Source organism: Amblyomma maculatum, chromosome 11 (genome assembly GCF_055883805.1).
Source record: "Amblyomma maculatum isolate TAMU_Amacu chromosome 11, ASM5588380v1, whole genome shotgun sequence".
Classification (NCBI taxonomy): Eukaryota; Metazoa; Arthropoda; class Arachnida; order Ixodida; family Ixodidae; genus Amblyomma; species Amblyomma maculatum.
The window spans coordinates 5118601-5142147 of NC_139354.1; the positions used below are offsets into that span (position 1 = coordinate 5118601).

At 46.5% G+C, this 23547-nt stretch overlaps 1 protein-coding gene across 1 annotated transcript; it reads right to left on the bottom strand.

Moving 5' to 3' along the window:
- Positions 1–4212: 4212 nt before the first annotated feature.
- LOC146172702 (uncharacterized) lies at positions 4213–9838 on the bottom strand. Its single transcript, XM_084584310.1, has 6 exons — positions 9757–9838; positions 9265–9414; positions 7871–8134; positions 6806–6931; positions 5710–6033; positions 4213–4336 (listed from the first exon to the last, which is right to left on the bottom strand). Exons 1-6 carry the CDS (start codon positions 9836–9838, stop codon positions 4221–4223), a joined length of 1062 nt encoding a protein of 353 aa, XP_084440436.1. The 3' UTR covers positions 4213–4220.
- Positions 9839–23547: the final 13709 nt, after the last annotated feature.

A 23547-nucleotide genomic window follows, 5' to 3' on the forward strand; every position in this document is an offset into this window, starting at 1 on the left:
TTTTTTTTTTTTTTACATAGCCTTGGGTTTTTTGCTTAGACCTTCACAGCAGCCTCAAACGTTGTGCCGCTACGTTACTTATACGGGAGACATTCTCATCTGGGGTCGTTATGTTGTATCTCGGCATTGAAAAGTCAGCACTCAGATTTTCACTATTAGTTTGAGATTTTGCATATTTTTTCTAACATTTTGAACCGCTATTTTGATAACTATTTTTTACTCTCCAGATTTTTATTACGCGAAGTAGTATATTAGCAGCTATAAACATGCCACTAAAATTGTTTGCTCTCGAATGAAGAACTTTCTCTTTGACACGTCCACTGTTTGATCGCTTACGCTCGAATTACACAGTATCACAATAAAAGCTTTACAGCGTATATATCGTTATCACGAAGGGGTTGTTGTTATTTAAAAAAAGCATAAAAAATAAGTTTATAATAATTAACCTGACCAGCTGACGTACAACTCGACATGGTAAGCACGTTTCTGCCTTCTCAGCAACGGTACTTGAAACATCCGGCTGTGTCCGCATTCCGACACGATAGACCTTGTTTTTGGTACGGGCTCGTAAAAGGCAGCCCAAATCTCTCGTTATCGACCCCTGCTGTGGGCCGCCCGGCAACGCTACTTCCAACAAAAATAACATCAAAAGTGCGCAAACGTCTCACTACCATGGCCCCCATTCCTTTATCGGCACAGCGGGCCATTTTCCAGATGTTTTCCAGACTTCCTTCATGTCGGTCCACACGAAGAACGCCTTCGGATCATTGGACTTTGTATTGGCCAGTTCAAAACGCTTTAGCACTTTTTGTTTTCATCTAATTCGCGTCGGCCCATTCGAAACGCTTTTCGTATTTGCTTTTGCTCTTTTTTGCAGCGGCGCCAGAGAGCTACGTCGGGCTCGTTTTTACTGCCCGCACCTGTGGCAGTGCGAACACTTTGAATGTTTGGTTGACTGTGCTCGCTTCGAGCACTTGAAAGCGGTCTGTATGCATGCCTTCCGCTTTGTATGCGCGCTTTGAGGATGCTGAACTCGTCTTTAAGGCTGCGCCTTTCGACAGTTAAAACACCGCCCAAGATAAACGGTCACGCCGAGGACGCCTGGTGCCTTCGGGTGCCAGGATGCTTGACCTGGCGCTCGAAGACTGCACCCTGAAGCCTCTCTTGTGTTTGCTAGCTATCCTCCCTGTCGACCTCGCCTTCTAATTGTTTACATAAGGAGCTACTATTAGACGTTCTTTTTTAAAGCTTAAATCTGCAACCCACTGCCCCTTTGTCGAATGTACCGTGGGATTTGGGACGTGGGGGGAATGTAACAAAGTAATCTGGTGAAGTTACATTTAAACCTACTAGCTCAATCAAAACGTATTCAAGAATTAAAAAGGATGAAGTAAGGGGTGCCATCATTTGGTTTGCATCCATGATAGAATTAACATATCTTGAACGCAAGGCACGTCCAGTAGAAAGTAGAACAACTTAATCAGAAGTGCGTATTGCGGCCCGAAGGCGATTCGTTATTGCAGGTCACAATGGACTCTTGTCATTACATTTCGAAATCGGATTTTTCAAGCTGAACACTGTGGTCTGTTCTTTTTTTCAGTGACGTTGTCTCCTTTCGAGGATCACTTTAGTAGTTCATAAGCAAAGTGCAATTTTGTGGACACGCTCACTTTGACGTTTTATTGCCGAATGCACGACGGTGAAGTTGCATTGTGCCTCGCATGTGCTCAATTTTTATGTTCACAGTAATCACTGATTTGTAATAGTTTGTCAAAAGATGACTTGTGCCACGTTCAACTACATGGAAGCTGAGGCCTAGTAAGATGCAGTAACATGACCTTTCTCATTTCGGATGCAAAAAAAAAAAAAAAAAAAAGCAAAACTAAAAAAAAAAATATTTGAGCATATCAGTTGCGCCCTGACCCAGATACAAATAATAGCATCCGTCATGAAGCCGTTCTATGCCTTCATTTCAGTGCTGTTGAAACAAGTTCCTCCGCGGAGTCGGATCTACTACCTTTCTTAACTATGCCCACCACGACGCAGTTCAACAACGAATTGCCTCTCGGCATTTGTCTGTCAAATTTGGACGTCTTCAAATACGACTGAGCCGAATGAATAGAACGTATCGTGGCTGAGGGTTAAAGAAGTGCTGGCGAAGTATGCTTTTTGAAACGATTCGTAGGTATGTTACAAGCTCCGAAAACGAATTAGCTGAGGCGGTTTTTCACCAGGGTTGGGTCATAATATCGTTTTTACTGACATTGAAAGCTGAAAGCGTGTTTCATATAAAGCTAATTAGCTGGGTTACTGCATGGCCTCACTTCCAAAATGCACATGTACTATATACCTATATATAACCCGGAAATATTAGATGAATATTCTGAAAACAGGGAGCTCTTGCAGATTTCATTAATTGCGACTAGTTGATGTTTACCTTTAAAATAATAAGGCTATGAAACAAATCCCTGTATTAACCAATGCGGTGGCACCTTGTGTATTCGTTTTAGCCCGAATGTGCAGGTATACAAGTAGGGCCATAATGAGCCAGTACTACCGCTATGCCACTTTATTATTCGGTTACAGTGACGAACTAAGAAGATTAAAGTGTTGGCTGCGTGCCATACTAAGTAACAGCCGATGCAATTTTACCGTAATATGCAGCAAAATGGCGCTGCGTTAAATTTTTCGGAAAGGCCGGCTGAGCTTAGTTTTTCTAGCAAAGTTGTTCCATCTGTATCAAAAGCTGCTGAGAGAAGTCTGTAAGGTGAAAGACGTTAATTGGCGAAGCTCATCCGTGAAACAATTTTAAAGCATAAAGTTCGACATATGTTGCAAGTTGTGATCTTTGTGATCGTAACGAAGACTTAACTGCAAACCCACTGTTTTTCTCATGCATGCGCTTGTATTTGCCTGAAGGTAAAATAGTAATTACGGCCGCACTCCTGGCTGTCGCTATGCTAATAATAGCAAGAACAAATCCTTCATATTCCAGACAGTGAAGTCAAATTAGTGAGTTCACGAGATCATGCTTTGGAAGCATGTAGGTTTAATTTAAGCAAGTTTCCCTTTTTTTAAAAATACGGCAAGTATTAACAAGAAAATGCCGCGATTTTTGCTGAACACAACCCAGTATCTTGGTTGTAGAATAAAAAATGACGGCTTTGCATAAGCCAAGAACGACAAAGTAAAATATTTACCGAGAACGAATTGATTTATTGCATTCTTGAGGTGAGAAATAAATAGGTTATGGCTTGGGGCTGAATGGCTGAAAGGCGATGACACGGTCTAATGGTCCCCTTCGTCGCTTTCGCTTTGATGCCTCTCTTCTCTCTGTTTGCTTTTCTCTCCTGGCCCACCTAAAAGAACAGAACATCAGTCAACACCGAAAGAAATCAACGCTGGTGCCAATCAATATCAATGTCACATGCCTATTTAATCAGTACCGATTCCGCATCGTTCAGGTTTTCACTGTCCTTGGATTTCGAGGAACTGTAATCGAAATATTTCTCAGCCTCCTGACGCCGTATGCATCGTCGTGTGGAGCACTATCTAAGCTTGTAGCGCACAAAATGCACCTGCCGTAGAGTACTCATAGTTCGACGGCATTGCGGGATAGTGAACTAGAATAATACACGATTCATCAAGGCAACCTTATGCTAATGCCAATATACTCAATGCTTCTCCTATTATGCTGAACTGTATGCATGTGCATTTAGGTCTAGTCATTGGTCTTAAAACAGGAAGGTAGACTAAAAAACGATGCCCCATATTATGCGAATTCCACTCTTACACTCGTAGGCCGATGTCATGATAAGCAAGCATGTAAAGTTGAAGCGCGTGTAATCAGTCGGCAGGGGCCATTGCATCAGGAAGGATATGTAAGAAACAACAACGTACGGCGGAAGGAAGATACATGTATAAGGACTACGTACTTTGAAGCTTGATCGTGAACACAAGGAAACAGGTAACATATATCACGCACACCCGGTACCTACCAGGACACGAGACTTGTTTTCAATCTTTGATATAATTCGTGCTGTTTCACTACAAATCTGTGTAATTGTCAACGAAAAAAAAACAAAGAAACAAATCTAGATGAGGGATTGCACGATGTGCACTCTTACATAAGACGTTTTAAAAGCACATCCAGGACGTAAAAGAAGTGTTATTAAAACAGGATACTCACTAGAGGACTTTGTGGACCAGGGTTCTCCATGTCAGTCGACGCAAGGAAGTTGGGTGTAGCGGAGCGAGAACCCGTGCTGATTCTCCTGGGAGTTGGCTACGGCGTCCATGTTGGACTTGACCCTCAGCATAAATGGTTTACTGTGTGCTGCAAGCGAAATACATGAATGCTGTAGCATTTCGGCAATGCAGGATTCTTATCTTGCACTTATAGTGATCAGGTGCTGCACTCTATAGAGTTTTCGAAACACAGTAATAAAAGTGATAATCAATACTCTGGCGAATCTAAATTATATACTGCAACGTGTGCAACATTTTGTCTTGTATGAGCTAATTACTTAGTTTCCTATATCGGATTGCACCAGAGCGCAAAAATAAAATCTATATATAGATCACTAGTGTTTGGTTTTATCTCCGTCTGTAGTACTTCGCTCCCCTTGCTGTTTATGGTGTTATGCTGATTTTCAACTGAAATACTACTAAATGCAATGCAAAATCGCCTAATAGGAGCCAAAAACTGACGTAGTTTGCATCACTCAAGACGCAATACAAGCAACGGTGTTACACAGGGCCATTGAAGGCAGCCGCGGCACCCAGAAGCTCTTCGAGTGAGAATCGATGTTCTTAAAAGTGGCTCGAGGAAATATGTTTTCAAAACTGGAGTGCTAGAGCACATCAATGGCGATAACAAATAATAAACTTTAACCTTGTGTGTGTACATCATCTAGAAAGAATTCCCGGGGCATCACTGACGTCGAGAGAATGTGTGAATCGGTCTCTTCGCATATTCCCCATCAAATACGCTCAGTGATTGAGAAAATTTAATTTCCTCTTGAAGCACCTCAACAAACCAAAGAATGTCCATGCATAGCTTACTCGGAAGTCGACTGTAGTGCCCTGAAATGTTGTTATTGCTGGTTGTTTCTCTATTGCTGTAAATGCGAGATATTATTGTTTTCAATATTCGTTTATAAGGCACGTTATCGATCCATATGTTTTCGAGATGCGACAAGATCTATCATCAATCGCTAAAGACTGAGCTGGCACAATTGCTCTCGACAACCTAGCAAACTACGACGATCCAGATATCTTACCCTGCAAAGTTCAGTATCATGCCTGAATACATCATTGCTTATGAATGTGGTTTTTCTTATTCAACGACAAGCTAACGCGCATGCCTTTATCGGCGCCATATATAGCTGTGCTTCATCCTAACAGTCGGAATAACTTCGTCTAAACACATTCTAGCTTGATTTCAGCTCTGTTATCAGTCGTCAGGTTCACCAGTGATCAGAAGGAATCAACAGCCTTAAATACCGAAGAAACCACAGGCATAAACTTTTTCTCCCATAAATTGGAGAGAAAAATGATAAACCTGCTCATATAAGGTGTAATTTAAGTACATCGAAAGACGATCTGACATCGATGGTAACCTAATAACATCCGTATTTATCGGGACCGTATTTACGCATTATCAAACACACATATATGGGACATATAGCCGAAATATGGGACTCTTACATATAAGCACGTTTTTCTCGTGAAGTCTGGTGCCGCAGAACCTATCTTCTCCTGGTCCCATCCCGTACGTCGATCCTTGGTCGACAGTGATGAAGTCGTCGCGGCAAGCCACAACATTGTCTTCATACGTAGGCGCTCCCCACGAGAAGGACGAGTTGGTCTCAGTCTCCCACTTGATGGAGCAAAAGTTCTCTTCAACTCGCAGGCAGATGGAGTAGCGTAAGCCGCTCAGGTAGCGGACCTTGCTGTCCACCGGTGGACCGTAGTTGAAGCTTCTTACAATGGCACTGGGACTGCGGAAGTACTGAAGACATCCGGGGGGCACTGTAAGAGACGAGGGAAGGTAACTACACTTCTGTGCCTCGTCAAAGCCATGCCTTATCGAAGGTATACCATAAGCACCACGACCATGCGACCAAAGAGCTTAAAACTCTCCAGTAATTCAAAGCCAACTTAGTGGCATGTTTTTGGTCATAAAATAAACATTCGGACTTTCGGTTATTACGCGCTAGGCTGCGAGCGATGGTATTACCAAGGCAAATACTGACTGTAGTGTTATCTCTGCAAATTGTGCACGGCTCACAGTTGTACTGCATTATGTACGGCTCACCCAGCTCTTTGAGCAAAACGGTCTTTCTTCACCTCTTTTGTTGACTTTTTGTCTTCCGCGAATACTGAAACCCATATAGTCGATTTCTGGCACTGTCAGTTGTTTATTATTTTTTTAAACACCCCGAATTACTGTACATACATGAATATTTTAAACTCACATGAAACTCATAATCACTTGTTTTATAAAGAATTATAATTAGTTTATATTAAGACTTAAACATGCATAAGGATTATGATCACATAAATCTACTCGTCCTTCGAGAAAGATGATCATCTCTCCAGTGCTTTAAATCATTCGTATTTTTCCTCGTTTTAATTACAGAACAGTCATTTGTTTTGTTTATTTATATTCAATGAATGGTGCCAATCCCGCCTGCAAAATCTCGTGAAGCAGTCGATGATGCGCTGCCGCGTACAGCTTCAATAAAGTTTCTGTAGTCAATAATACAAGAGCGTGTGTTGAAGTCCGGGGCTTGTTACTTACCGATGTCCAGACTTCCGCACTGTATCATGCTGATCTTGATCCTCCATCGCCTTGGACGTTTACCTCCTCTGCTGATCACACTCAGCACGACAGGGTTGCCGGATTGCCGACCCATGTCGACGTACACTGCACAACATCTCATGTTATTATTTCTTTTAAATATAAAGTGTAGAAGCGATAGACTCCCCTCAAAAATAATGTTAAACTGTCCCGTGCTTACACGGCCGTTTTTAGGCTAGTCCTTCTAGTTGCAAAAATACAGCGCAGAAAGTGCCTGCAGATTTCAAACTCTACCCCATTAGGCCTTCTTAAAAGTTGTTTCTGGCGCATCCTTCTTGTCCACAGTGCTGTAATCTCCGCCCAAATAGGTGGAGTTCGTCGCTAGCTGTATTATATATATCTCCTTTCATCTTTAGAACAGAGACTTACTGTTAGCAAATGCAAACATTTGCGGCGCACTGAGCAGCTAAAGATGAAGAAATATGAAAAGGAAATGTTATAACCTTATTTAGGATGCACAGGACGCTAGCTGTTATAACCTTATTTATTTAGGATGCTCAAGACGTTCAGGCTAAAGTGCGGTGTATGCCCTGGATGTTTTAGATTCTTGTACTCGACTCTGAAACGAATCACGATATGCCTGTTGGTCCTTTTCGGCTTCTAATAACCGGAACCTGTAGGTGCCCATTATTAAAACAGTGCATAAATCTGCAGTACAGAAAATGTACAGGCATCCTCTTGCTTGGCAGTTGTTAAATGTTCCCTACATAGCTGGTTCATACGTAGCTGCTTTTGACCATGCTCTAACAAGCGTAGGTGTTTTCATGCAAGAGTTAGTTCAACACGCCAGAGCTGCCTGTGCAAATCGTTTTCTTTAATGGCACACGAATAAGTGAGCTATAAAGTGTTTGCAGTCCACCCGTAAACTTTACGGGTGCTTAAGCAACTGAAGGTGTTCTAAGATTGGTCGCCGCCCTCGCTTTAAATGTTTAACTTTCAAGCTGAAAAAAGATCTACAGACAAGGTTTCCCAAATAAAGATGCAAAAGCAAGCATGAGTACTCACGGTGTTGTCCATTGTTTTCCCCGCACAGCTGGGGCAAGTTTTCACCCACAGTGCTGCGGACCATGAAGGAGTCGACATTGCAGAGTCCCTGTTCGTCGGGAGGCGCCAGGCTGAACTCGAGGAAATCCAACCGCAGCTGGCAGATGTCGGGCGTCTTAGTGATGGTCACTTCGCAGGTCCCCGTGCCCACTTCGCCGCTCGGATAACTCGGGTTCACGAATTCTGTCTCGTTCACACTGCTCACCATGTTGCAGGTAAAACTCACTGCAGTAAGGGTTTTAGGGGAGAGGGCAAGGAACAATAAAAGTAATCGTAAGGTGTTCCTTTAAGCAAACATGTCCCGGACATAGGTGACCTTGCATATTACTGCATTCGGTTAAGCACTTCAATGCGACGCCAGAAGCATGATTCAGAAGGCACCACTTCGCAGACAGCATACGACAAGTGCTATGCAATCGACTGTTCTCTGGACGAAATAGATAGGGACTCCACTTTATCCTAAATATTGTTTTTAGGCTGGATGGAGTTTATTTCCTTCCACGCTCTATCTTTGCAGCTACCCTGCCTAGAAGAATATTTAAATCGGCGATAGTTTAAATCGATAGTTTAAACATTTAAATCGGCGCGCACGGTGGGACAGACAAATTTATCGCAGATTTTCTACATCCCCTCATGCTACCGGAGTGAGTTCTGGGCTTCGTCAAGCAAATATAAAAATTCACAATACGTTTATAAGTTACTAGAGCCCAATTCAGAGGTATTAGCGACATATGGTTTATTATCGTTTTCGTTTAAAAAAAAAAAAAAAAAAAAAACGTACTGTCTGCCTCCAAGCGTGCTGTTTGTCTATTTCGAATAATTTAGGCTTTATATGTCTGCTTATAGTAGCGGTTCCTAAAAATGTTAAAATACTTGCAATACATTATTTTCAGTCCTGAAGTTGGAATGAAACAATCAAATTTTCATGCGACCAAAGGCTGATGCAAAAGCTAAGCTCTGCTAAGCCGGACGATCGTCAAGGACTTTAATTATCATGCTGAAAATGTCCAGGTACTAATTGTGTAGTATAGATGCAAAAGATATAAAAAACACTGCCACATCATGCTTTTCGTGCATAGCAGCCATCTATAGGGTATGCCTCCTCTGCAATTTGACTTCACAGAGACGTCGACGTGGTATGGTCACTAAACACTGTATTCAGTGGCAATCGACTCAGATCTGACAGAAGCCAAGACAGGAAAGTATAATCATGATAACTCAATACAGTCTGGATGTCAGGATTTTACCAACAAAAAATATGCAAAAATTACTTGTCTCGATACGAATCGAGAGTTTTCGTGAAACGTCACCAACTAAGCGAAAGTTCTTAACCTGCACTCAAGGCCAGCTCCCACCTCGACAACAGACTCCGTAGCCTTCGGCGCAGCGTCCAATGTCTGTTCCTTGCTTGGCACCGCACTCTTGCTCCGTGACGCAAGTCCCATTCTGGCCGTACTTGCCTTCACACGCCTGGTTTCGATATCGCAGAAAAGTGAAGTAGCCACCTGCGAAAAACATCACGGTTATAGAAGTTACTCTAGTACACTTAACTCGTCCACTGGCGAAGTGCTGACGCCATAGATGTTCGCTTTAAGGAACTGTTAACCAACGATGTTTCGCAGGATAACATCTAGGTAAAACAAAGAATTATGTGGGTTTCACACCTGAAAAAAAAAAAAAAAAAGTATGCTACTCTCTTTATGAGGTAAGCAGCATACAGCACAGTGACGTTCTTGATAATTTGGTTCAAGTATACACTACTGAAGGGAGGAATAAGGCCCCTTGTAGTTTAGGATTTTGTAATCACATAGGTTAAATACAGATCTTCGAAGAGAGTTCGTACTCACTCAGCTGTGGCCTTGATGTCTGTGCTTCGGCGAGTCCCACTAAGGCAATGCCCACAAGAAGTACCCACAGGATTCTCGGCATCTGGAAGCAGTAGGAAGATGATGACGTATGACAAAGAACTAAGCAGCGCAAGCCATATGGACCGTCTCGATAGAGATGAAAAATCGGCATCGCGTTTCTAACCAAAAACGCATCGGCATTGCAAGACGACACTTAAAGGCAGTAGCGACTGTTGCGGGGGCCTATTTATACACCAAAATACGCTTATTCACGAAGGTGGAACCTTTTTCGCGACGGATACGGCTGGCCTTTGCAGCGGGGCTATGTTTAGCCCAAACATTGACATTTATATTCTTCCAGTGACGGAGCTCTCATAGCTCGGCCAGTCTTATGTCCCTGTCCCTAACACAAAACAATAAAAAAATCTACCTCTCAGCTAAAGACATCAAGGGAATTTTCCAAAACACGGTTATACTGCTTCTTTAGATAGGGATTAATAAGGGCCTCTGAGACGACGATGAGTACTCATCTCCTATTAAACACATTACTGCCCAGATTACCTTGGTTATCAATGTCTGCTGTAATTAACGCTGCCCGCCTTCTTCGCAAGAGTTCATCGAGTCGCACATACCGCTTCTCCCTCACGTCACCAGCATCACCGGAAGGTGAAAAATAAAGCAAGTCTCAGCGAATGCGCTTCTTCTCACCTTGAGTGTGGGCGCTGAATCCAGTCTGGGTGCTGCAGACCAGACTGAGGGGCTCGACGAGTCAAGGTGGTCGTTTTAAGGCCGCAGCTCGTCTCCGGCGCTGCCTTCTCCCGGAAGCCAACCGCAGAGGAGCAGGTCAAACAGCCGAAACGTCGTTTTTGTATCTTGTGTTTTCTTCTCCTCGTCCGGCGCCATGGCCGAGGGCAAGAGAGTTTCACGGTCAACGATCTTGCACGTCCCCTTCGCCACCGTGGCTTCCTTCCTTCCTCCCTCCCTTCTCGGTACCTGCTGCTACGTTTGTTCCGCGTCGTGTTTCCGTTTTGCGTTTTCTTTGCCCAGTTTATGTTCAGAGTCACCTGCTTTTTTTTTTTTTTTTTTCCTGGCGGTTTTTGTTGTGGACCATTCATCTTGCTAGATAAGCAGGCGAGCAAACAATGTTATTTGTTCCAGACGCAATGAAACACGGAAAGAAAAGTCCTGAAACTTCTAGCTGCGTCAAAAACAAAGAAAACACAACAAAGCGATAGAAAACTGTAATTCGTAGACAATCAGGGGTCGTTCTTTAAAAGGGCATAGGTCAGTCTTTTGAAGGTAACGGACAGGTGGCGAGGCGAGTCTGTTTTACCATAAATGTCTCGGAATTTAGGGCTGAATAGGCAGGATTTCTCTTGTAGAAAAATTCCCGCCTGGCGGGCAAGGATTAGTGCGGTAAATATTTCTTTTACCCACCTTAACGTTTACGTTTGTCCATGCTGAAACTGTAGACATCTTCTTAGACTATAATCTTCGAACACATCTTCTCCGAAGCATCGCTTACTGAGCATTCACTCGATAACATAAAAACGCGAGCGGAATCTAACACGTAAAAGGCGTCGGCTAAATCAAGAAATCGAGGTCATTGTTTGAAGTGTAGCGGCTAACTACTTTCAGCATAAAATCCGTAGTTTACAAGCGTTACTATTTGCTATTAAAGAGAGTTCGGAAAATTGCTGCTCACAACTACTCACAATTTATACCCTGTACGCATACGCAGTCATTTCTAGCTTGAAATAGTTATAAAGTGGTCAGATACGATGATTTTACAAATCGATTCTATGACGGTGAAAATAATCAACAATCGTCGGTAAATTCTTTAAAAGTTTTGAATTTTAAGTTGTGAGTTCATAACTTCCCTTTTGACTGCAATACTGCTCTTTATTTTTTCAGCAAAAATGTCATTATTCCTCTACAGTGCATTTTATTTTGTTACACCAATCTGATTAAATATGTTGCTGAATGCAGCACAGAGTTATGTTTAATGCTCTTTTTGATTATGGATACCAAGTAGGGAAAGGTGATTTTAGCGCTTAAATTTTGCTTGCAAGCAAGACCCACTTCATTATACATCTGGCACGAATTATCCGCCTTTATCATGCAGTCAGCGGTCAGGACAAAGATATACTTTCAGTGCACAACTAGCAGCAACAGAAACCTGTCGTGTGTGCAACACAGTTAAAGTACTCAAGTGCTTCGAGTATCTCCCATTCAGCTTGGGAGGAAGTTCATTCGTTAAGTCACGAGCACGGTCTTCACAATGGAACCTCACAAAGCACCACTGTGAGAGACAATCTGTCATCTTTTTACCCGGTTTGTGAGCTCATCTTGGCGGAAGACACGCGTGCTGAGCTTTTCCACCCGGCCAAGGACCAACCCGATTGATGACATGCCATATTCTCTCTTCCAGTGCTCTTCTTTCTTTTTTCTTTAAGATAGTGCCGCAGATCCTATCGAACCTCTTCGAATATAGGCGTCCTACGCGTTACGCGGTCTGCAGCTCAAGGAAAGGACTTAACTACCACGACACTCTCCCAGGCTTCTTAGTGGCACATCAGGACGAAATTGTCTTACTATGGGGTGGTGCACACATCTTACGTTTCGGCAATTTATACCTTCGTCATGTGGACAGATGTTTTACTGCACCACACCGGATAGGGCGCTCGACTTCTGAACCCAAGGACGCGTGTTTGCAGCCTGGGTGCTCGGCGGCCACTTTTCGACGAAGGCGCAAAACAAGATTACCACGTGCTGTGCGACGCCAGTGCACGTTAAAGAACCCCAGGTGGTCGAATTTTTCGGAGCCCTCCACTACGGCCTCTCTCGTAGCCTGAGTCACTTGGGACGTTAAATCCAACAAACCAAGCAAAACCTTTGCTGTCTCCAAAAAGGTGTCTCCATCTACTATGTGGTAATGTGTACTACTTATTGCAAGTAGCTAGATTAATATAAGAAAACTGAAGACAGCGTCACATGTTATCAATAAGTGTTTTTGGTAGCGTGGACGGAAGCAGCTTGCTGTTCCCATTTTGTCTTCGTTCCGTCCGCCCATGCAGGTCCCGCACGCCAGGTCAACCTTGGCCTTCTTGGCGCGCCGTCATTGTAACGGCGGTGGCCAGGCGTGAACAGAGTCTGCACGAAAACACCCGTTTTGCTTAGCGCTCGAGTGCCCGCCAAGACGTCTGAGGCCTACCAAAAGAGACGCGTTGCCGGTTTTCGCGATTCTTTTGCATGCCTGCACGTTTCGCGGTGAATACGGCGAACGTCTTCAGTCGTCAATCTGGTACCCCGCCAGACCCAACGTCACCCAAGGCATTACGATGAACCAAACATATTGCGACGTGATGTCTTACCAATTTCGTGACTGAGTTGCCGAAGAGGTTATTAAGCTTGCCATGAAGTTCAGAGGCTGGGAAGCCCTGCTGCTTGTGAGACTTTTGTTGTGCATTATGCTGGGAGTCGAAGCGTTTTGTGCCGGCCCCGGAGAACACCGTGAACGTTATCAGGCGAGGACGGGATCTATACCATGGACCAAGAACAGCCGCTGTAAGTCCGAGGTGCGCTCTCTGAATTGTTTGAAACTTTCTCTGATGCGAGACGCGGGAGTCGAAGATAGGCATACCGAATTTATGTTTGTTATTAAAAAAAAAAGGAAACACTGACCACCTGCCACTGCTTATGAGCATGCTGTTAGAAAAAAAGCGAATATTGAGTCAGCAAATTTCGCTGTATCTCATGTTTTTGATAAAACATATGTCAAAGTTCTGAACCTATCGATCAAGGACTCATCATCATCATAAGCTTCACTGTAGGTCAAAGGTCTCCTTCATACCCCTGAAATTAGCTCGGCCCTATGCAGGTATAGATCCACATAATCTCCTCAAACTGTCTATTTTCATCCGCCCTACATTTCTACCGCTCTTTCTAGGTTCCCTTGAAATTCATTCTGTTACCCTCAGCGACCATCGCTTACCTTGTCTTCGCTATGCTCGTGCATATCATTTATTTCAACTATAGAATGTCAGTAACTCACGTTTGTTGCCTGAGCCACTTCCGCTGGCTTCTTATCTCTAAACGTTTCATCTATCATATTCCGTTCAATACTTCCCTTAGACTCCACGTTTGGGTCCCATAGGTGCACGAGTACTTGTGAGATACAGTTGTTATATACTTTCCTCTTGAGGGGTCAACTGCCACTCACGATATTTGCCTAGTGCGATCCACCCTCTTCTTACTCTTCGAGTTATTTCACTCTCGTGGCTCGGATCTGTGGTCACCAAGTACTCTAGGTAGGCGTATGCCCCTATCACATATGGGACCTCGCTACCTATTATAAACTTAACATGTTGTCCCTTTACGAGAAAGTATACACCGAACCTTAGTTTCCTCAGCATTATTTTTTTCGTCACCCCGGTTCTCCTTTTCCTGCCTAGGTCATCATTAATCATCCTTTGCGATTCGTCCCCTAATACGGCAACGTCATCAGTGAATCGTGGATCATTGAAGTATTCCCCAACAACTCTTATCCCCAGTTGTTCCCAATGCAGGTCTCATAACATTTCCCTTATGCAAACGGGGAATAGCAGTGCAGCACAATCGTATCTTCTAGCCTATATAACACCCTGTTCCTGAAGAGGAATGCGGGTGCGCAAATGTAGCCGAACCTTCCATCCTGCGATTACCAGGCCTCAGGTGGAAAACTGCGGTCCGATCATTGAGACTGTTGTCTTCCAGTAGCCACCTGAGCTTCCAAGACGAACTGCTGAAAGGTCGATTCGTTAGGCAAAAACCATTTCTACAGAACATAGCGGTAATGGTGGATGCACTCCTTGTCCTTGCTTCTGATAAACATAAAAAAAAAAAGAAGAAAAAAAAGAGAGAGAAAGGCCGATTGCATTAGTCAAGGCTAGAGTATAGCATTTCTTTCTTGTGTTGTACAGAGCCTTCGTCTCAGGTGCAGTTAGTTTACAGAATTTATGACAAAACTCGCGGCATACGTCCATTAACATTACAATCACCAACAATGTCCAGGCGTACCTCCAAGCCATAATTTGGATTAAAATCGAAGTAGACTATTGCTGAGCATGTAAATTTCAAGCTCGTGGCAATCGCCAACTTTTTCTTCACACTTTAAAACCCATATTCTGTGCCTCCGCGAGCGAGCTTGGTGCTTTACCATCATGTGTGCAGGCTCCTTTATTATACGAATTGGTAGCATTTATTATTGATTACTCCTTATTTATCCGTGACAAGCACACTTCTTGCTCTTTTCTAACTAGGTTTCTTTTCTTGGCCTATATTATGTGAAAGTCCATTTGAACTTTAGTACTGAAATAGTCCCAATATTCTCCTTTTTGTCAAAGCTAGTTGTTCTCTTTGATATGTGAGAGCCTTGTAGAGCAGGCAAGCGGTGCATTCCAAGCATAAAAATGCGCAAAATCAAATAGACAAAGTAGAGCACAAGTGAAGCGCTCCCTTGATGTTTTTTTTTTTTTTTATTCTACATCCTTCTTGTAGCGTTTTTAGCTTTTTCTTAATCCCCCAAACTACTATACATTTTTCCAACGGCATATTTTGTTCGTTCACGATGCTGGCCTATGTCGCCGAAAGCGCCTTCCGAGAACTGTGTAAATAAAGAGAATAAGCGCTGAGCTAGAGTAGGTTGTAGACATTTTTTTCAAGATCTACGTTATATATGGTAAGCTTCAGTATGTCAGGTTTACCATCCCAGTGCTGCACATCAAATATAAACGATACTACAGTGAGAAACTCGGGATAAATTTTGATAAAAGAAAACTGCAGGATAGCGGACAGTGCTGGGATTTTCACGGTAGCAATGAAACACGGCCTAGGCCTACTGTTTGTCGCATTTTATTTTTTGTACTAATATTTGTACTCATCATCATCATCATCATCCTGACTATACCCACTGCAGGGCGAAGGCCTCTCCCATATTTCTCCACTTAACCCGGTTCTGTGCTAGCTGCATCCACTTGACCCCTGCGAACTTCTTAACCTCATCCGCCCACCTAACTTTCTGCCGCCCCCTGCTACGCTTTCCGTCCCTTGGAATCCAGTTTGTTACCCTCAGCGACCATCGGTTATCCTCTCTTCGCACTACATGTCACACACACACACACACACACAATAAATCACAAGTTTTAAAAAGTATGCGCGGATCAGAAAAATGGCAGCAAGGGAGATGGAACTTCACAGTCGCTACGTTTGAATAATACTGCGGTACGCTTTCTGGGTACGTGCACTTTGATTGCTGCACTTGAAAACGGACACATTTTAGACATCAAGCTGTTCAGTTGAAATGTTACAGTAGCTATACAATAGCTTTAAATTTTCGAGGCCTTGCTCCTAGAACGTAAATGCATTATATCCGACGATGAGCTCCAAAGAATTGATACTCGTAGCTGCAAAGAATTGTCCTTCTTTGTAGCAGATAGTTAAAATTACATCGCATTTTTTCGGTCGGGGTAACGAGCCCGTACAGTTTAAAATACTTTCAGTGCTAAAAACAAATAGCTACCGCTTAGGATGAGGCCCAACATACTGAAACACTTCCTAGGGCTCAAGGTAGGACAGTTTGTAGGCTTTCTTGTCATTAGGTAAATACAATGTGAGCTCTTCCTGCTCGCTCGCCCACTTCCTCCTTAGCTCCTTGACCACATTGCTGAAATCAGGTGTACGAAGGGAGGGCCTAGTGCAAAGAGAAAGGAAACACGCACAAACCAAATATTATTTAAACGTTATATACAGCTTTTGTCAAAAGTAATCAATCCATAAAGGGCTCTTCTGAGACATATTGTCACGACTGAAGTCAGAGGGAGCCGTGAAAGTACACGTAGCTAAGGACCCGAGAATGAGGTCGGCTTGTCGTTTCGAACACAGAGTCACAGCGTCCAGCACCAGCGCGCCGCCCGTGCCAACCACCGCTTCGTTGTCGTCGGCACCAAACACGGCTGTCGCGCGGCGCTAGGCACGTGGCATTATCCCCCCCCCCCCCCCCCCCCCCCCCGTGAAAGAAAACATCGTCCCGATGACAAGGTGAGAGGAGAAAAGAAAGAAAAAAAAATTAGGCGTGAGGTGAACTGTACAATGACGCAAGGTTTCACTTGCAGGGAAAGCTCAGTCACGCGAAAAGTACGGCTTTAAGCGCACCACATGCACAATTTCAGGCCGCTGACGTCGAACACTGACGGTCACAGTTCCATCTGGAATGACTTCGTAATTAACGTTGTTTAAGCGGCGTAGGACTTTATAGGGTCCGAAATAGCGGTGGAGTAGTTTCTCGCTCAAGCCTTTGTGACGCACGGGGGTCCACACCCACACTTGGTCCCCTGGTTCGTAGTGGGCCTCCCTGTGCCGAAGGTTATAGTGTCGAGCGTCGGTGGCATGCTGCTCCTTGATGTGCAAGCGGGCCAGCTGACGGGCTTGCTCGGCCTGTTCTGCGAAATGGGCGGCGTCGGGTTCGACCGCTTCTTCCCCGCACGGGAGCATCGCATCCAACATCGTGCGGGCCTCTCTGCCATATACGAGACGGAACGGCGTAAACTTCGTGGTTTCCTGCGGCGCCGTATTGTAGGCGAAGGTGACATACGGCAGGATCTCGTCCCACATTTTATGCTCAACGTCGATGTACATTGAGATCATGTCGGCCAAAGTTTTGTTTAGTCGTTCCGTTAATCCATTTGTCTGAGGGTGATACGCTGTTGTTGTGCGATGCTCGGTATGGCTGAGAGTTAAGGTGTCCCGCAGTAGCCGAGCTGTAAACGCCTTTCCTCGGTCAGTAATGATGGTCGACGGTGCACCGTGTCTGAGCACAATGTCGTTCACAAAGAATCGAGCAACTTCGCCGGCAGTACCTCGGGCAAGGGCCTTCGTTTCAGCGTAGCGTGTTAAGTAGTCTGTGGCGACTACGATCCACTTGTGTCCGTTCGAGGATAAAGGAAATGGGCCTAAAAGGTCCATGCCCACTTGCTCGAAGGGTGTGAGGGGTGGTTCAATAGATTGTAACATACCGGATGGCTTGAGCGTGGGTTTTTTTCGCCGCTGGCATTGTCGACAAGTCTGTACGTAACGTCTAACGCTCGGAGAAAGATGTGGCCAGTAGTAGTTCTGCCGGACTCGGTTTAGGGTGCGTGTAAAGCCAAGATGCCCTGAAGTTGGTTCGTCGTGGCAGGCCAGGAGGATTTCGTGCCTTAGATCAGCTGGTATGACTAGCAGGTATGTTTTCGCACTCGACATAGAATTCTTCTTATAAAGCCCCCCATTGCGGAGGCAATACGACGACAACCCCCGAGCAAGGTACCGGGGTATTGTAGGATGCCCACCTTCAAGATGGTCAATAATCAGTCTCAGCTCGTCGTCGGCACGCTGTTTGGAGGCGAGATCGGACGTAGTGACTGCTCCGAGGAAGCTATCGTCGTCGGTGGCATCTGACGAAGGAGGGCCGACGGGCGCGCGGGACAGGCTATCGGCATCGGTGTGCTTCCGGCCAGACTTATAACATCGAAATCGAACTCCTGTAGGCGCAATGCCCAACGTGCTAAGCGGCCACAAGGATCCTTTAAGTTTTTCAGCCAACACAACGAGTGATGGTCAGTGATGACGCGAAACGGTCGGCCATAAAGGTACGGGCGGAACTTGGCAGCGGCCCATACTACCGCCAAACATTCTTTTTCAGTGGTGGAATAGTTACACTCAGCACGGGAAAGTGCACGGCTGGCGTAGGCAATTACTTTCTCGACCCCGTCTTGGTGCTGAACTAGAACGGCACCAAGGCCGACGTTGCTCGCATCCGTGTGTAATTCTGTGTCGGCATCATCGTCGAAATGTGCCAGGATCGGGGGTGACTGGAGCCGGCGTCGTAACTCGTCGAAAGTCATCTGCTGCTCGGCGACCCAGGAAAATGATGCGTCATCTCGAGTCAGGAGAGTCAGAGGGCTGGCCATCTGTCCAAAGTTTTTGATAAAGCGACGATAATAGGAGCACAGCCCCAAAAACCGTCGGACTGCTTTTTTGTGGGCGGGGACGGGAAAGGCAGCAACGGCAGCAAGTTTCTCAGGGTCAGCTCGGATGCCATCAGCACTCACGATGTGCCCAAGAAACTTCAATTCGGTGAACCCGAAGTGGCACTTTTGAGGCTTGAGAGAAAGGTTGGCAGACCGGACAGCTTCGAGAACAGTTCTCAGGCGGCGTAGGTGTTCTGTGAACGTCGGTGAAAAAATTATTACGTCGTCGAGATAAACAAGGCATGTCTGCCACTTAAGACCTGTGAGCACAGTGTCCATCATCCGCTGGAAGGTGGCAGGAGCACAGCAGAGCCCGAATGGGAGGACGCGGAATTCATACAGCCCATCTGGTGTTACGAAGGCAGTTTTTTCACGGTCCCTCTCATCAACTTCAATTTGCCAATAACCACTCCTGAGGTCAATGGAGGAGAAGTACTTGGCTCGGCGAAGTCGGTCGAGAGAGTCATCAATCCGTGGCAGCGAATAGACGTCCTTCTTTGTCATACTGTTCAGTTTCCGATAGTCAACGCAGAAACGAAGTGTTCCGTCTTTCTTTTTAACGAGGACTACAGGCGAGGACCATGGGCTGCTTGAAGGTTGGATGACGCCATCGGCGAGCATCTCCTTGACTTGCTGTTGGATAGCGTCTCTCTCCCGAGGAGACACACGATAGGGCTGCTGATGGATGGGTCGAGTGCCTTCATGCGTGATAATCCGGTGTTTAATGACCGACGTTTGCTGCACCTTAGATGAAGACGTGAAGCACACACGAAACTCCAGCAATAGATCTTGAAGTTGCCTCTTTTCAACGGAGGAAAGGCTAGAATTGATGTCGACAGCGTGTACGGCATCATCCGGTTCAGTGCTAGGCGTAGCTTCCTCTGAAGCAAAACATTCGGCGACTTCGTGCAGATGGTCGACGCAAGCAATGACAGTGCCACGGAACAGATGTCGATGTTCATTGGAGAAATTGGTGACAAGTACCTCCGTCTCTCTTCCACGAAGGAAACAAAGACCTCTTGCCACAGAAACTCCCAAGGCGAGTGAGAGGGAGACATTAGGCTCAACAACCCGGAGGCCGCGATGTGGCTCGTCACAAGTAACTCTGGCGAGGATGCTGGCGCGTGGTGGCACTGTGAGGCTATCATCGGCGACTCGCAGCGTGGAGTGGGACCCGCGGTACTCATGCTTTTCAGTGGCCAGTTTGGCGGAAAACGTCACCAAGCGGTTCAGTAGATCTATAGTGGCACCGTGCTCACGAAGGAAGTCGATGCCAAGAATAACATCACGAGAGCATTCGCGTAGAACGAGAAAAGTCGCAACAAATGTGCAGCCTCGCACCGTAACCCGGGCTGTACACATACCCAGTGGTGCAACCACATGTCCGCCTGCCGTACGTATGTCTGGTCCGTTCCATGGCGTCATCACCTTTTTCAGTGTCCTTGTAAGCCGCCCGCTAAGGATAGAATAATCGGCTCCCGTATCAACTAAAGCGCTGACCTCCTTCGTGTCGACGATAATAGGGATGTCCAGGGAGACCCGGCCAAGACCAGGGCCTGTTGACGACGGTTCGGAGTGAAGTGAGCGGTGCGGTGGCGGAAGCTGGACGGCGGTTGGGTGGTCGGCGTCGGGACAATTCAATGTCGACGGCAGGTCGGAGTGAAGCAAGCGGTGCGGCGACGGAAGCTGGGCGGCAGTTGTGTGGTCTGCGTCGGGGCAATTTAAGCGACACGGCGGTGATAACTGGTCGGCGATGCGGACGACGTCGGGGCGATCTGGTCTGTGCGGCGAAAACTGGACAGGAATTCGGCGTTCAACGTCGGGGCGAATCGAGCGGTGCGGCGGTGGAAGCTTTACGGCGAATCGGTGTGCGGCGGCCTCGCCCCCAAAGGTCGCCGGAGCTAGTTTTCCCGATGAGGACTCGAGGAACCATGGCGTCCAGCGGTATACCGTGACCCAGAGGGTGAAGAGCGACGAGGCGAAGGCGAGCGCGACTCGCGACGAGGAGAATGTGGCAGACTGGCGGGTGACGTACGCTGGCGGGTTACGTACTCGGCGATGTCCTGAGGGTGCTGACCAGGCCGTGGACGAGGGCTGTCGGGGGAAAATCCCCTAAGGCCCATCTGACGATAAGGGCACTGCCGGTACAGGTGACCTGCCTCGCCACAGTGGTAGCAGAGGGGGCGGTTATCTGGAGCGCGCCAGAGATCAGTTTTCCGGGGCGCCTGGCGCCGATCTTCCCAAAGGGGCAGCGGTGCCGCAGCGTGCACAGCGACCTGAGGTTGCGTGTAAGGCGAAGGGGTGGGTAGCAGGGCTGGGCGGCGTGTGACATCAGCATAAGTCATCCGCTCGGTGGGGCCCGGGGGTGGTGGTGGAACGACTGTACTTGTTGGGGGCGTGAGTGCATTCTGGACCTCTTCACGGATGATGCTGGCCAGGGAAGCTGCGCCAGGAGCTCCATGAACTTTCTGGAGCTCCTCGCGAACCACGGTGCGAATGAGGTCGCGAAGGGAGCTCATATCTGCCCCGGGATTGTAGTCGGTTCGGTCAGACGGCGGTAGTGTGGATATGGAATTCAGCGGCCGACCGTACTGGCTGCATCGCTGCTGTAACAGTTTCTCCATGGTCACAGCTTCAGCCAGAAACGCCGCGACGGTGGTGGGCGGGTTCCGCACGAGGCCGGAAAAAAGCTGTTCTTTGACGCCGTGCATCAGGTGACGAACCTTCTTCTCCTCACTCATGGACGGGTCGGCGCGATGGCAAAGGCGCATGACGTCTTCAACGTACATTGCGACCCCCTCGTTCTGACGCTGAACTCGAGAGGTCAGGGCACGCTCGGCATTCTCTCGGCGGTCACTGTTGGCGTACGTACCGAGGAGCTGACTTCGGAAGGCCGGCCACGTAGAGAATGTGGCCTCGCGGTTCTCGAACCATGTCCGAGCAGCGTCTTCAAGGCTGAAGTAGACGTTCCGCATTTTCGCAGCGTCGTCCCAGCCGTTAAACGTCGCGACCCTTTCATAGTGAGCTAGCCAGTCCTCGGCGTCTTCAAACTGCTCACCGTGAAATGGTTTAGGGGTACGTGGGGTCTGAAGGATGAGACAGGACGAAGGGGTGGAAGGGACAGTCATGGTACGGGCGGGCGGTGTCGTTGCCACAGCCAGAGTCTCTTCGTCAAGAGGGAAGGCCTCGGGGGACAAGCCTCGGAGCCGTCGGCTGGTACGATGAACCGGAGTGGTCACGAGAGGCGGCCGCGTAGGGTCGTCCGCAGGAGAAGGGATCATCGATCGCACCTCCACCAGTGTCACGACTGAAGTCAGAGGGAGCCGTGAAAGTACACGTAGCCAAGGACCCGAGAATGAGGTCGGCTTGTCGTTTCGAACACAGAGTCACAGCGTCCAGCACCAGCGCGCCGCCCGTGCCAACCACCGCTTCGTTGTCGTCGGCACCAAACACGGCTGTCGCGCGGCGCTAGGCACGTGGCAATATAATAGGGCTCTTACAGTGCTTTATAAAACCAAAGCTTCGCGAAAGATAATGACGAGGGTTCTAATTACGTTACAGGGATTTGTAGCTTATAAGAAACATAAATGCTCCGCCGCGTTGCTAAAATAACCTTTCTGTTTGCTGATTTTGTGCTAGCTAGACGGCACTTAATTCTGTTGCATACTATACCATAACGTAGATAATCAAAAGGAGCAGGGCTCGCTCGTTTGAGCAGCATATTATGTTTATCTGTTCGAAAGGATATCTACAGGTTATATTTAGAAAACGATAGGTGCCATTTACGCCAATGCAAGCATAGAAGCTGCATTATACGGTAACAAAACGCTATAGGGTGTCACTCTTTTCGTTTCAGCATTAGCATTAATTAGTTGCACAGCACACACTAGCTCGTTGATTTGTTTCATTTGTGCTTTTATAAGCTTGCATCGCAAACTTGGAGCCAGCCTTCTGCAATGTCTCTACTCGTTTGTTTATTTCCATAAAACGTATTTAACTCGACATATGAACCTGGGAATGAGTCACAAGTTCGCCCCTGGCTCAACTTCCCATCTCACCTTCACTTCGCACGTATATAGGCACGAAACTTACAACGTATTATTTTATTGATGTTCTGCAATCCAAGCTACATCCGCAAAGGACGTGTCTCTATCTCGGGGCTACGTCGGTTAGGGCCTTCTTTGTCTTGCAGGTCATCCGAAGTAGATTAGACTGGAGTACAATCAACGTGGGAGCAAAGAACAGGCGGAAGAGGAACACTGCAGTGATTTAAGTTGGTTTCAGTCTTATCGAACGCGGAAACCTGAAGGAAGCTCTGTTTATTTCCCTTTGCTACCAACACGGATTGCCGCTACGCTGGCCCTGGGATACGCTGACTTTGGGATGCGCGAAGCAGCTGCCGAAGTATTGTGTACGAAACAAAATATGCACGAAGACCGCTGGAAGCGAGAAATTTTGCTACACCGCGTGCAGTTAATTGCCAAAATACAGACCACGAAGTAAGCAGTCGCTCTAGAAGTAACATATTCTGCTAGTCTTAAAGTTGAAAACGGGTGTGTCACAAATAACCGACGCCATACATGCAGAAACTGAAAGTGGTCATAACGAACTATTCAAATTTTAGAGCTGTGCATCAACGCCGATACGCCGGGAATCGTTAAGAATGCACCTCTGGGAGGCTAGAGATATGGAAATGCTATCAGTGTTTAATACTGAAACACACAGTAAAAAAGCTGTAGAATTCTAG